The sequence below is a fragment of the Electrophorus electricus genome, chromosome 11 (assembly GCF_041902795.1).
Source record: "Electrophorus electricus isolate QZ-2024a chromosome 11, ASM4190279v1, whole genome shotgun sequence".
NCBI lineage: Eukaryota > Metazoa > Chordata > Actinopteri > Gymnotiformes > Gymnotidae > Electrophorus > Electrophorus electricus.
In genome coordinates, this window is record NC_137507.1 from 1435001 (window position 1) to 1450000 (window position 15000).

The window sequence follows — 15000 nt, forward strand, 5'->3', positions numbered from 1 at the left end:
ATCCACATGCTCGCCCACCCCAGCGTAAGTGTGTTTGTGTTCATGACATCCACATGCTCGCCCACCCCAGCGTAAGTGTGTTTGTGTTCATGACATCCACATGCTCGCCCACCCCAGCGTAAGTGTGTTTGTGTTCATGACATCCACATACTCGCCCACCCCAGCGTAAGTGTGTTTGTGTTCATGACATCCACATACTCGCTCACCCCAGCGTAAGTGTGTTTGTGTTCATGACATCCACATGCTCGCCCACCCCAGCGTAAGTGTTTGTGTTCATGACATCCACATGCTCGCTCACCCCAGCGTAAGTGTGTTTGTGTTCATGACATCCACATACTCGCCCACCCCAGCGTAAGTGTGTTTGTGTTCATGACATCCACATGCTCGCCCACCCCAGCGTAAGTGTTTGTGTTCATGACATCCACATACTCGCCCACCCCAGCGTAAGTGTGTTTGTGTTCATGACATCCACATGCTCGCTCACCCCAGCGTAAATGTGTTTGTGTTCATGACATCCACATACTCGCTCACCCCAGCGTAAGTGTGTGTTTGTGTTCATGACATCCACATACTCGCTCACCCCAGCGTAAGTGTGTTTGTGTTCATGACATCCACATGCTCGCTCACCCCAGCGTAAATGTTTGTGTTCATGACATCCACATACTCGCTCACCCCAGCGTAAGTGTGTTTGTGTTCATGACATCCACATGCTTGCCCACCCCAGCGTAAATGTGTTTGTGTTCATGACATCCACATACTCGCCCACCCCTGCGTAAGTGTGTTTGTGTTCATGACATCCACATACTCGCCCACCCCAGCGTAAGTGTGTTTGTGTTCATGACATCCACATACTCGCCCACCCCAGCGTAAGTGTGTGTTTGTGTTCATTGCTTGACTTCACTTTATTCTGAACTGTAAGCCTTTATACATCTAATATGTCTGTTATATGTCTGTTAACTCATATTTTATTTTTTGTTATTGCTGTAACATGAATGCTTCTTCATAATAACAGCCCATGTTAAGTGCACTACAGGTCCAGTCTTCTCGTAGCTGTCCCCCACAGGTCTGTCTGTGTTCTGACTCGCCTCTTCCTGTAATTTCGGTGGACAGAACTTCCTGCCCCCGATCTCTCGGCCTTGACAGCACTGTAACCAGGGTTACCTGTGACGGGTGCAGACGTGTGGGCTGATGTATGCGTGTAATATGCACAAGGCTTGTTTAGCCCGCCACTGTGTACTGTTGCCACGGTAATTTCTATCGTGTTAGCCGATAGAAGCTCCTACGTACAGATCACATGCGAGGAATCAGGTCACACGCACAAAGACACCATCGCTGGGTTCGTGTGTGTGTGTTGGCATGCCAACCACGGAGCCCTGGCATGTGTGACTGAGTAGAGCCCCTACAGCGAGAACTATGGACAAACTGTAACTCAACATAAGTTATGTACTTATCTCCTCACCTAGAGCCCCCCCCACACGCACAACACCCACACGCACAACACCCACACACACACGCGCGCGCGCGCGCACACACACACTCACACACACGCACGCACACCCACACAACACACACGCACGCACACCCACACAACACGCACGCACGCGCACACACACACACACACACACACACACTCCTTCTCACTCACACCCACCCAGCCCCCATGTGGGATGGAAGCGATCAGTCTTTCCCAGGCGTAGATTTGATTTCACGCCTTCCACGTTGTTTGGATGAGAGTAAAGACTGATGAGTCCAGGAGACGAGCCTCCAACTTCCAAACTTAAGGAACTCATAAGGCGTCCTAATGCGGGAATCACTCACACTCCACCCTCTCTCTGACACCCAAATCACTGTTATGCATTACGCTGTCATATGTGCGTACGACGCCGCGCTGTTCACCCCTCCCCCTCCCTCTCTCCAAATCCAATCAAACCAGCCAGTGTCTTATATTAAGGCAACTCAGACAATTAGAGCCCACTACTGGAAATGCATTAAGGAACAATATGAAAGATCAGTTATAATGGCTCCCACAGACCGCTGCCGTCCTGCCAAGCACACGCAGACTCGTCTGTAAGTGGATTACACAGAACGTGGCGCAGGCCGGGGACATGCAGGGAATTCACGATTATGTCAAATTCCACAAGCTTGTGCTGCACTCTGGGTAGGAGTGAAGGTCTTAACGCCAGCCAGCCTCGAGATGTGAGCTTAACGAACAACTGGGCACCAGTGAGCCGTCGTTATAACCGTGAAACAGGAATTTGTGCCGAACGGATGTGCAAGTTAAACCCTGATTTCACGTTTTTTTCTAATTCCGGGGTTCAAGGTCATCTTTTATTTTCTTTCGTCTCAGCATGAGGGTCTGACCGCCTGACCTTCCACCCTAACCCCTAATATATACATAATAATATATGTCCCTAAGCTTTACCCTAGACGTGCGTCTGCGTGCGTCTGCGTGCGTCTGCGTGTGTCTGCGTGCGTCTGGAGGTGGTGGTGATGATAAATAAAAAAAGAAAGCAAAGACATAGTTATGCTGCAGGTGGCGACATGGGTAAACCGCAGTAAAACTGCAGGGTTTTGGAACCGCGTAACCCCATAGACAGACCCTCATCTGAGCCAGAGCTGCAATTCACTAACCGACGCAGCAGTTAAATGACGCTCGGAGTGATGTGGCAGAACAGCGACCCCTGCTGGACAGCATGTGTAAGCGCGGTCCTGAGCTCAACCTCACTGACACTGGTTCTCCCACAGCTGTTCCTGGACAAGGGCGAGGCGGAGACGCTCTGGCTAAATCGACTCCTGTCACTGCGTCAGGAACGGCTCATGGGGAGCCCCGTGCCCTGAGCCCGGTCTCTCCCCGGTCTCTCCCCGGTCTCTCCCCAGCCTTCCCACACACTCCACAGAAACACCACATATTTATGTTTCCGTTTGCGTAGAACCAGGTGTGATCTCTCTCTTGTTCAGCGGTGGTGAGTTTTGCCCCAGAGCTAAAACTGCTTTATTGAGGGTCCTTCACGCTACAGACGGGTTATTTCATCACCTTTCAGGCTTCACATCCTGACACTCTTCTGTGTGACCGCTTGCTGGTTACGAGAGTGATGCCAGTATTGTCGTGTTTCCTTTAAGGATTTAAAAATCCTAAAAATCTGACCGTGAAGTTTCACAAAAAGTTGGAATTGTTATTTGGAAAATCTAAAATGATGTTATTCCAAATTTTAGAGCATCACACAATAATAATCTGAAATCTCACTGAAATTCCCAACCTACTATGTTGGATTTTCTTGACTAGTTAGTCCTCCAGACCAGACGGAGCTGTATATGTAGTGTGTGTCCCTCTAAATAGTCACGCAAATTAAACTAAAAGGAAAAATGTCTAAATGCAAATCAAACATTTTAAAGGAAGTTAAGATGTTTTTTTCTTATTTTACAAATGAATGTCATTATACTTTAGAGTTTTTGGCCTCCCAGTGAAGGTAAAAGTGTTATGAGGTCTTTGTTTTTTACATTAAATATTTTGACTGTTCCACCTCATTTTGCAGTTTTTGATTTCTGTGATGTTTTCAAAATAAAATCTCTCTCTCTTTTAAGGGTTTGTCCTCATCTTTTTTCTTCATTCTGGAAGTGCTGTGCAGTTACATGGATGTGTAGCAGTAGCGGTCAGACCACGATGACCTCTGACCTCAGCGGAGATGTATGACCTGTTGTTTAGGGTGGTTCTGCACTGAGGCCCAGTCTGGAGTCTTGGCCCAGACGGTGCAGACCGAAATAATGAACAGATGAGGCGTTAGTGACTCAGACACCAAAGGGATTCTTATTTTATTGGTTGAGACCAGATATGAGGTATTTGTGTGTGTGTGTGTGTTTGTTTCTCGTGTGTGTGTGTGTGTGTGTGTGTGTGTGTGTGTGTGTGTGTGTGTGTGTGTGTTTCTGTTTCTCATATGTGTTTCATGTGTGTGTTAGTCTTGTGTGTGTTTTGAGGTAATAAAATGATATTGTAAAAATATGGATGGTCCAGAATAAACTGGCTTCATGCAGGAAAGGCCTCTGTAGGCTTCAGTGTAAATCCTCAGGGGGCCTCCATGACAGGTCCTTAGGGGCCTCAGTCGAGGGGGAGCCTTGGTTCAAGGATGGGACATCCGGCCAAGCACCGCAAGTAACAATATGGACATCACTGGAAGAACCAATATGGGCAGCTGGTGATATAGAATATGATCGCCTTTAAAAAAAATAGAAGTAGTTCAGGGTGAACCTAATGGCACCAAGAACTGGTTGGTGTAAGTGTGGAATATCAATTTGCATACAATGAATAATGTTTGGTTTGGAGAACAATAGTGGAAGCTGGACAAGTTATGAAAAATGAAAATGGTGCTGAAGAAAATGTATAAAAGATGCGCCCACCTGAGACTGTTAGACATTCTCCAGACAACGCCTCGTTTGTAACATTGAGCTCAGAATAAAGACGGGACCAGCTCTTATCTTCAATTAATTCCAGAGTCTGCATCTTTATTTTTATTTAGTGTGTATTGAATATTTATTTAGTGTCTTGAATTTAGGAAGATCTAGAAACAGTTTCTCGTGTGTTTCTTGTGCATGTATTGTATGTTTATCTCGTGTGTCTTGTGTTTCTTGTGTGTGCGTATGTTTTTCTCATTTGTTTGTGCACAAGACTGTCGTGTGTGTGTGTGTGTGTGTGTGTCTTCCAGCAGGTGTCTGCTGGTTTCGTCACGCTCATGTCAATCGATTTCAGTTGAATTGGTATGAATACTCAATTGTCCAAGAACATTGTGATGTTTACATTTAATGGTAATTAGCTGCCGTATCCGCGCTCTTATTGCGCTGCCTTTTCTCGGTCTCTTCTAAAGTTTAAACTCTTCAATAACGATTCATCAGTGATGTTTTTTTAAACATTATTGTTATTGTGAGACAGAGTCGCCTTTGTAAAGTCACTATTTAATGCAGACTTCTAGAAAGTACCCTAGCCCGAGGCACCACGTTGCCATGACACCCCCAGCACGAGCCAGGACCCAGTAATAGCCAGCCAATCGAAAGCTTCCAAGCAGGTCACGCGGCCCGCGGCCGTGTCGCGCGTGTCGATAGTAAATGCGTGGCTAGTAACTGCGTGCGCCACTCACGAGCGGAGCAGCGAGCTACAGCGCGCGGACATGTTCAGCAGCGTGCTCAGGGACCTGGAGGAGGACCCGCGCTTTGCGTAAGCGGCGTCTACGTCTCGTGCGTCTCCGCACATCTTAAACTCGTCTTCGCGTGCTCGTGCATGCATGTGCAGTAACTCCAGTCGGCTCTTTAGTTTGCAGAGGCGGTGGTTAGCGCGCGATCTTACGAATGCAGGTGTGTTGGGTACCGCGTGGTAATGCAGACGCGCGGACGTGAACGTTTTCGACTCGGCCGCACGCGGAATCGCCTCTGTGTTTGTGAACAGTCTCGCGGGGTGACTGCGTGCTGCCAACAGATCAAATGGCCTTGTTCAGCCCCGCGCGGTTTAACGCGCCAGTCATCAGTGATGAAGGCTGCGCGTAAACTGCGGGATCGCGCGCTCAAAGTGACCTCATTTGGCCTCCGTTTGGCCTGCATGCGCTTCCAGGCATCTCCAATTGGAATCATTAACACTTTACATTAGTGACGATCTCTCGTGTAGTCGGTTTTCTTCTCTCTCTCTCTGTCTCATCTTCTCTGATTTTTAACACATGACACGTTCCCGTATATTATCCCTCACGGTCCCTGACTGCCGTTTCGTGCCCCTCTCCGTTTGGTAGCGATCCGTTCCAGGCGCACCACGAGCGCATGCGGCAGATGATGAGGGGTTTTGCGGACCCTTTCAGTCCTGGATTGATGCCGAGTATCACAGATGGCAGGAACGGAGGTCGCGGGGGAGCGGGCCAGGCCGGCAGGAGCTTGGCCGCCCGCACCGACCACAGAGTGAGTACCGGTGCAGCGTGAGTGAGCCGCAGGCCTGGCTATTATACAGTCATAAAAGGCAATCCAGGCTGTCCGGGTAAAATGTGAATGGTGGTCAGTCACTTAATCTATTTTCAGATGTGTATGTCACACCTGCTTTGAAAACGAGGTACAGATGTGATTTAGTTATCCAAGTCTTTGGGCTTGTGTGTGTGTGTGTGTGTGTGTGTGTGTGTGTTCGTGGGTCGAGGCCTGGCTCTCACGTTGCACGCATGCCGAAACACATTGATCCCTGTACCCTTTGCTGTGTTGGCTCAGCCCTCCGGGCTGGATGCTCGCAATTCCCTTGGCGAGTATTCCAAATCCTCTTACTCTCTGTCCTGGCAGATGTGCGGAAGGACCCGGACACGTGTCCGGCCGTCCAGCAATGTCTCACATCCGTACATAGCCGCAATTCAGATATGAGTGCTGGCGTGGGGAGGTTACCAAGGTTTTGATGGCGACCTGCCATGCGAGTGTAACCTGAGGTTCTTCACTGCTGGAGCAGCTAGTGTGCACTGCAGGGGAGGGGCAGTCTCCCCTGCCCCCCACGTAGCTAAGTTTAGCCCTGGGGGGTATTTTTAACTGCCTGCACAACTTTGTTCCGCTGACACGCTGCTTTAGGCGGTCTTGGGTCCCACATGCCATTGCCGTCTCTTCGGACGTGTCTGGGTGCAGGCGCACGTCCAGTCATTCAGAAATTCAGGATGCTGCCAGAAATTGAAATTCTGTCCAGAAATGCGAGTGTTGAACTCTCCCAGAGGTCAGAGGTCATTCCCATGAGGCTTTTCTGTTTCACATGGTGAACAAGACAACAAATGTTGGAAACTTCACTCGTTTCAGGTTTTTTCCTAATGAAAATAAAAAGGTAACATGATGAACTTTACCAAAAGTAGTACAACTTCGTCATTTGATGTAAAGGCACTAAGGCCGTGAGGAGAAGCAGTCCGTCTCGGCCCCTCTCTTTGTCTGGCGCTGGAAGGTGTCTGCTAAACACTCCAGCTGCGGGTGATCCTGTGTTCCTGGTAATTACTTTTATCAGATACCACAGTCCTCTCTGATCCGCTGAAAGGAGCTAAAGAGCTTAAAGGTCAACTGAATTGGGTCGTGATTCGTTTGGGACGTGGCTGATGAGTCTGGGATGGCTGGGTTTTGACTGGGACTGGTGAGTCTGGGATTGCCGGGTTTGTCTGGGGTCAGAAGTGGATGGGTTGTAGCACTGGCTGCTTGCTGTCTTAGTCTAATCTTGCTGTCTTAGTCTAGTCTAGTCGTGTCTTAGTCTTGCTGTCTTAGTCTAGTCTAGTCGTGTCTTAGTCTTGCTGTCTTAGTCTAGTCTAGTCGTGTCTTGGTCTTGCTGTCTTAGTCTAGGTCATAGGGGACACTGCGACCCAATGTGGATGTGTGTTTGTGTCTGTTGCTGTGTTTCTGTGTTTAGTGTCCTCGCACATGCCTTGGACCCCTGCTGGGTCATCACAAGCTCAAGTATCAAATGTGGTAATCTTTCTTTAGGAAAGAAACACACGCACACACAAACAGCCCATCCACTAATCTGATGAACATGTCCAGGGTTTAGTCAGGACTATTTTGGGACTATCACGTTGAAATCTTGGTCACCGTCCTTATCTGTATGATATCTTAACCTGTCTTATCATAAGACGCTTTTTCATAAACTCACGGCATGAAATGGTTGTATGATGCAATGCACTGCACCATGCGCTGCAGTGTCGCTGTGGTAACCTGACCCACGAGTTACGGCGTCATCTACAGGCTTGTTGGGGTTTTTGGTCGTTCTCGGAAGCCTCTCCCCCACCGAGCTTGTTTTGTTTGCCCCTTTTCCTTTGGCCCTCGGGAGTCCGGTGTCCACTGCATAAAGGGGCCACTGCGCCCAGCAAAACAGGATCCGGATTTGGGAAGATACATGATGCAGTGAGGAAGCACAGCAAAAATGGGCCATTAACACAAGTCAGCAGGGCCACACACACACAGAGCTCCAAGCTCAGACCTCTCACCCAAAATAGTGCCTGCTAATTCAAAAGCTTTTATCTGTGCTCTGTGTTTTACACTTCTAAACGTAGTCATGTGCCTTAAACATGGCTGTGTCCTCCTCCTGAGGGACGAGGTTAGCCCTTGGTGCCTCTGTGTGAACCACAGGCGGTTCAAGGGCGCTGTGACCTTTCACTGGAGTTGACGCGGGACTCGCGGGACTCCTGCTCTCATTAGAACCGCATCCGTCGACTGCTTCGCCCTGAAATGCCTGAATGATCCGTACTGACAGTTGCCAATTTTGCAAAGACTGTGATGCCCTCAACACCCCATATACTTTTATTTATATATATATATATATATATATATAAAAAACACACACACACACACAGTTTAAGCATAGCTGTTTTCACACTGCTCTCTCTGACCATCCACACTTGTGCTTTTATTTCTGCACACTCTCCTGACGAGTGTTTTAACACACGCACTACTACAGCTAATTCCTTCAAACCTTCAATAGCTACTTCACTCTGTCTGCATGTAACTTAACTCGACTAAAATTTGAGTTGCAGAAATGGTTTCCTGAAGCTCTTGTCTCAGAGGGGCTGATCTACAATCTTGTGATAGGTTTCTGCATTAAAGGTCTTCCATTTCTCACAGAGAGAGTTTAGGGTTTCCTATTTTTAAACTCAAATGTTCTCTTTTGTGTCCCTGGTATCATCTAGAGTGACCCTGCGTTAGAGCGTCATTGACATTCACGGCATTCGGACGCTTTTATCGGAAAAGGACGTACAGTTGTGACTGAATACACTTTGAGGGGTTAAGGGCCTTGCTCAGGGGCCCAACAGAGGTAACTGGGCAGGGCTTGAACCTTCTGGTTACTGGTCTAATATCTTAACTGCTAAACTACCACCACACCCAGTTAGTCGCGACCCCTGTTGTAACGTGGAGAGAACATGAGACAGATGCCACCACTGAGAGCGAGATTTATTTTCTGCAAATCCAAAATCAGGGTGGATGGAGCGATCCAGGGAGCATGATATCAAAGCCACAACACGAAAAGCAGACTGAGAGCGAAAAACACAGAACACAGGCTAGAACTAATGACATATCCTAAGGCAGGCTTAGTACAATGGCCAGCAAGAAAACAGCAAACACATGCTTCATACACATTAACACAGAACTAGAAACAGGTGTCATTAATGAAAGACATAGAAACTCAAACGAGGGGAAGAATAACAAGCAAGCGAAGCAAAAAAACATAAGACAGGGTTACCATGGCGATAGAGTCGCTAGGAGAAGCCAAACAAGACACCCGGTGTAGTTTATCAGTCTGGAACGGGCGAAAAAAACGTGGAAGTCAGTTCTGCGTCACTGCTACAGTAAGAGGTGAACTCTGACCTGTGCAGTTGCCTTGTCTGAGCTAGGCGATATTCCTGGAGCATAACATTCCGTCTCTGGACCTACAGGAAACAGTCAGGCATCTTGCATACGGTAGTGCAGTGTTATCTTTAATGAACATATGAAAAGTTGCATTAAAGAGTTTATAACCACTGAGTTTATAATAAAAGAACTGAGTGTGAGTCAGAATACACACACAGAGAAGATCAAAAAGTCCAGAGCATGAAGGAACTTCCAGACTAAAAGAGGTGTTTTGTACTGTATGCAGATGGGAACAGGAAGCCGGTGTAACTAGTTAAGTTACTGGTTCCATGCTCCTTAAAGGTGGAACAGACACGAACCGCACAAGGTGCATTCTGAACTCTGTTCTTTAACGTCTTCTCATGCAGAACGGACAGAGCAGAGCTGCAGGTGTGTGAAAAACATGGACAAGGGAGAAAGCGTGACTCAAATCATGGAGTGGAAGGACGCTTGTAATCTGAGCTACGGAGGACCTGATCAAATCCAGGATAGTCTGTGTGGGATCGTCTGCTAATCCAGAGAGGCTGGGGACGCAATTCAAATGGGTTCAGATTTATCAATGTTGAATTTAAGATTATTAATTTTTATCAGAATTTAATTTAAGAAAATTATTATTACTGAATTTAAGACTTGTGCAGAGTTTCTTCCATGTACATTCAGCTGTCTGTGTAGACCTTACCCTCATCAAGAGTGTGCTCCCTCTGATCTGGGATCAGTGTTGTTTTTTACATTTTTAACATTAGCTTCACATTTCACACACTTTCAAGAATGTGAAACGTTTGTTTGAAGGGTTCGAGCTCAGCTGGTACTGTGTTCACTGACTCAGCTTTCAAATAAATGACTTTCAAATTTTTCAAATGACTTTTAAATAAGAGACAGTCAGAGAAAGGGAAAATTTGCGAGTTCAAAGAAAATGACTGAATTCCAGAGGCAGTGGTCTAACACAGGTCACCTGTAAGTGCTGCTTTACATATAAAAGGAGACAGATCATCACCTCCGTCTGACTGTAACGCGCGTCACCTCCGTCTGATCCGTAGAGAGCCGCTCAGAGGTTGGCTGTGGTTCCCATCTCATCACACCCAGTCCTGCCAGTGTTCAAATGGTGGTGTAGATTACGATAACTAGTTTACCAGTAGATTACTGTATAATTTGTTAGCACTTGTCCAGATTCATTGTGTGCTTGTATGAGTGTGTGTGTGGCCGGGCGTGCATGGGTGCCCGTGTGATTTGTGTGTGTCTGAATTTGCGTGCGTGGGAGTGCTGGTGAGTGACTGTGTCTGTGTGCGTGCACGTGTGTGTGTCTGTGTGTGTGTGTATTGGAGTGTATGTGTGTAGGTCTCTGCTAGCGTGGCACTTGCCTGCAGGACTTGTCTGGAATTCCAGGATAAACAGCAGCAGTAACTCTTGGAATCAGACCTAATCTAGGGTCAGATTTAACCTTCTGTCTTGGCCATGAGAACAAGGCCATCCTAGCTAATCCTAGGCATCCCAAATTATCCCTCTGACATCCAGCTCAGTGGCATGACTCTATCCACACAGCCGGCCTGGGCCCGACATCCCCAGCCGGACCGACATCTTCACAGGTCCAGTGGGTGTTGAATTCTCAGAAGTGCAGAGCCATGGTTTGGGGGTCAGGGGTCGTTAGCAGCTCGGTGGGGTGCAGTACCCCACCACCTGCATGTGTGCAAAAGGACACATGTTAACACCACAGGGACATGATGGAGAGGCTGGTTCTGGCTGAGGAATGGTACGGACGTGAGGACGCCACCCAGGACTAAGACAGATCACCACGGAGAGAAGGAGGGATGGAGGGAGGGAGGGAGGGAGGGAGAGAGGGAGGGAGATGAAAAGAGAAAGCATGGACAATACCACAGGTGCAGAAACTTGTTTATTCATGCCCTGTTCATCCTCTAAGCCTTGTTTATATATGTTTATTACTACATATATACATCATTTATTCTATCTGTTTTACCTGAAATTAATTGATCCATAATGGCTTAATGCATGCGAGTACTCAGGGACTGACCTTGTGTGTGTGCGTTTGTCCACCCTAACCCGTGGCAGGACATGGATTTCTTCAGGAACCCCTTCAGTATGATGGACAGCATGATGGTGGGAATGAGAACCAGGATGGAGGACAGGCAGAGGAACTTTGTGAGTGTCTCCACAGCCGTCCCCTTATCAGCATCCTCCCCACTGCACATGCCTGCTGGAGAGATGCTGTTTCTACTTTAAAATCCCTCTCTTGGGTTCCAGGACATGTCCACGGACTCCGGTACGCACGCCTTCAGGTCGTCCTCTGTCGTCACCTACTCTAAAGTGGGAGACGAGCCCGCCAAGGTGTTCCAGGCGTCCTCGCAGACCCGCTGCGCCCCCGGGGGGGTGAGTGCTCTATCGCGGGGCCTGACCTTTAACCCCTAAATCTAGGCTACAGGGAGCAGGACAGAGCTTCACAAGCGTGCTGGTGTGTGTGTTTTGTGTACACGCTCATGTGTAGATTAAGGAGACACGCCGATCTCTGAGAGACTCTGAGAGTGGACTGCAGAAGGTGTCTATTGGCCATCACATCCAGGACAGGGGCCACGTCATCGAGAGGAAGCACAATCAGAAGACCGGAGAGAGAGAGTTTAATCAGGACTTCCAGAACATGGACGAGAGTGAGTGTGTGCGTGTGTCTGAGACACTGTATGGCTTTCTCCAGGTTTACATACGTATCCCGCTGTAACAGGAAGTAAAACCAAAGGTCACTTTTGGACAGTTGTGCTATTCTCAACGTGTGCACAAATCTCGACGCTACAGCCCTGACCTCTGACCCCAACTTTCTTTGACCTTTGTAGCTGAAGCCCAGGCCTTTGATGAGGAGTGGCAGAGGGAGATTTCCCGGTTCCAGCGCGCCGCTCCGGCTGGACGTCTTCAGGCGCCGGGGGCCCGTGCCGTGAGGCGGGTGGCCATCACCGGCCCTGACCACAAAGCCAGCAGCACATTAAGGTCAGCAGGAAAACGCGCCCCCTAGTGGACTTGTGTTGCAGTAACACTGAGAATAGAGAAACCACAGAAGGCTCAAATCACTGGGTCATGTTTGAGTATCAGAGTCACTGTCAGAGTAAACTGACCACTCTGGTTTCTTAGCAACTGGCATCAACCCTGTGATACAGGTATGGAGGGAAAAAATGTCATCTGGTGTAACAGTGCATGGAGAACGTTTCAGCCAATCAGATAGTGGGGTATGATCTGACCTTCGTATGACACTGTATGAAACTTATGAGTGTGTAAATACACTGACTAAAAATTTCCTTGTTCTGTATTCAAGTGACGACTCTCTTCGAAATACCAAAAAAGCGATGATTTAGTTAAGAAATATAAAAGCTGAGCTTTGTGTGCATGTGTGTTTGCATGTGTGTGTGCGTGTGCCTACATGCGTGCGTGTGCCTACGTGCGTGCATGTGTGTGTGTGTGTGTGTGTGTGTGTGTGTGTGTGTGTGTGTGTGTGTGTGTGTGTGTGTGTGTGGAGGGACCCTTCTTCATGCTTTCCTGTTTTGCTCCTCCAGAGAGACAGCCACCCCTCCGGACAGCGAGAGGAAAACACACGTGTCGGAGCTCAACTTCCAAAGCTCCAGTGTGAAGAAGTAAAAGAACAGAATTGCTGAGATTGAAATAAAACTCTTTGGAGTTCCCTGCAGCTTCTCCGCGCTTCTCTCACAGCAGTGGTTCTGCTTCCCTGCCGTAGGATCCTGCATCGTAAACACCCCTCTCACTGTAACTGCCGTGGACAGCAGAGATCTCTCCCGCCACTCCATGAACTGGGTTACATCGCTGTAATGCGACATAAAGGCAAACAGGCCTGTGGATCTTTAGTAGTTTCCAAAAGCAAACAACCCCTTCCTTCCTTCCTAAGGAGCATACGTTTGTCTTTCCCAGATATCGGAACGCTGTTGATTCTTCTCCCATGCTGTTTGTTTCTTTTGCTAGTTTTTAAACACGGAAGTGTTAATAGTGTTAAAATGCACTTATGATTAACATACCTGTGTGTAATCGATTCTTACAGCTGTACTTTTTGGGAAAGTATGATTTGCTGTATACATTTATAAATAGTAATAATAGTAATGATACAAACCAAGAGCCTTTTTATACAGTGATTGATCACAGTGATTGATTAGTGTTCTGATTTTCAGCTGCTCAGTTTTATGTTCATTTGTGTCTCAGCTGTTGTTTTACAGAGATGTTTTCCAAACGAAAGTGAGGTGTAAAATCAAACATGATAACAACTGACGAATCAGTGAGCTAGATACTGTGATCAATAAAACCTTTCTGTAAGGCATTCGAGTTTTTCTGAAAGCTGTTCATCAACTATTCCATTAAAGGGGCAAAATCATAGACCATGAGCTGAGAAAGTCTGCTCATGTGAGCTGTGATCTGCAGACGTGCAGACTCACGCGAGCTCTGGTCTTCAGATGCCCTGATTCAGGGATGTGAGTCCATGCCATGTAAAACCTTGCTGCCCACAACTCAACCCTGCTCTGCTCTGCCCCCATCTCACATCTCCAAAAGTTATTACAGTTTACACAAGTGCGTGTGTACATTTATGGCATTCAGCTGACGCTTTTATCCAAAGCGACTTACAGTTATGACTGAGTACAACTTGAGTAATTGAGGGTTAAGGGTCTTGCTCAGGGACCCATCAGAGGCAACTTGGTGGGACTTAAACCAGCAACCTTCTGATTACGAGTCAAGTACCAAGTCAAGTACACTAACCACTGCCTGTGTGGTATGTGTACCATATATATTCTTCACCTTTAGTGGGGTTGTCTGGAGAGCACAAAACACGAGGACCTCCAACTTTCCATGTGGACCTACTAGCAGCCGATACCGTATATGAGGGGTTGCAGTACGTATATCTTAAGGCAATGTTTACAGGTACTCTGAAGTTAGCTTGCTGACTGTACGTCAGTCATGCCAGCCTCCACTGGACTCTTTGATGAATGGCCTGTTTCTGATCACAGACGTTATTCATAAGTATATGTGACCGCGTTTAATCTGTGTGTGCATTGTGTCACGAATAAGGTTCGATTTGACTATATTAAAACACTATCAGTGAAAAACCTTTTCCTTCTTAGCATGCATTGAACGTTACACTATCAGCCTGCGTGCTGTAAAACCGGTCCCTCCACACCGCTGGGCGGCGCTGTGAGAACCGCGCTGCCACTGCGCCGCTCACCGTAATACAGGAAGTTGTTTGGACACTGACCAGCCGGCGTGACTTTCAGGTTGACATCGACGCGCATCGTCACGGGAACGGGAACCGGAACCTCAGCCCTCGCTGCACACACACTCACGCTGACATGCAGCTATGGAGAGCGGGTTTGGTTCTCAGTCGGCGAGACTTGCAGAAAACAGGAAATGCGGCGTTGAAACAGGTACGTGCAGGCGCGTGCACCGTTCGGTCCGGTAGCGAGCGCGTTTCGACGTGTTTGAAATTGATGTCTCGTGTTCAGGTGTTGGCCAGCAGCCGGCGCACGTGCTGCTCCGGAACCCTCCCGAACCGGCGGATCCGAAACATCGGCATCTCCGCGCACATCGACTCCGGGAAGACCACGTTAACGGAGCGCGTGCTGTACTACACGGGGAGAATAGCCGAGATGCATGAGGTGA

The 15000-nt window shown here is 47.9% G+C and overlaps 3 protein-coding genes across 3 annotated transcripts in view; all 3 read left to right on the plus strand.

The window, feature by feature from the left end:
• rsrc1 (arginine/serine-rich coiled-coil 1) overlaps positions 1–3581 on the plus strand; it is a 125135-nt gene extending 121554 nt beyond the window's left edge. Inside the window, exon 10 of the mRNA XM_035528646.2 lies at positions 2746–3581. Coding sequence (XP_035384539.1) covers positions 2746–2838 — 93 coding nt within the window. The 3' untranslated portion in view covers positions 2839–3581. The remainder of the gene's footprint in view (positions 1–2745) is intronic.
• A 1476-nt stretch (positions 3582–5057) lies between these two features.
• On the plus strand, positions 5058–13669 carry mlf1 (myeloid leukemia factor 1). The gene is made up of 7 exons (XM_027019818.3): positions 5058–5203; positions 5766–5928; positions 11416–11505; positions 11608–11733; positions 11849–12008; positions 12189–12339; positions 12900–13669. Exons 1-7 carry the CDS (start codon positions 5157–5159, stop codon positions 12979–12981), a joined length of 819 nt encoding a protein of 272 aa, XP_026875619.2. The 5' UTR covers positions 5058–5156; the 3' UTR covers positions 12982–13669.
• A 904-nt stretch (positions 13670–14573) lies between these two features.
• Positions 14574–15000, plus strand: part of gfm1 (G elongation factor, mitochondrial 1) — a 14247-nt gene continuing 13820 nt past the window's right edge. Inside the window, exons 1-2 of the mRNA XM_027019820.3 lie at positions 14574–14765; positions 14844–14996. Coding sequence (XP_026875621.2) covers positions 14691–14765; positions 14844–14996 — 228 coding nt within the window. The 5' untranslated portion in view covers positions 14574–14690. The remainder of the gene's footprint in view (positions 14766–14843; positions 14997–15000) is intronic.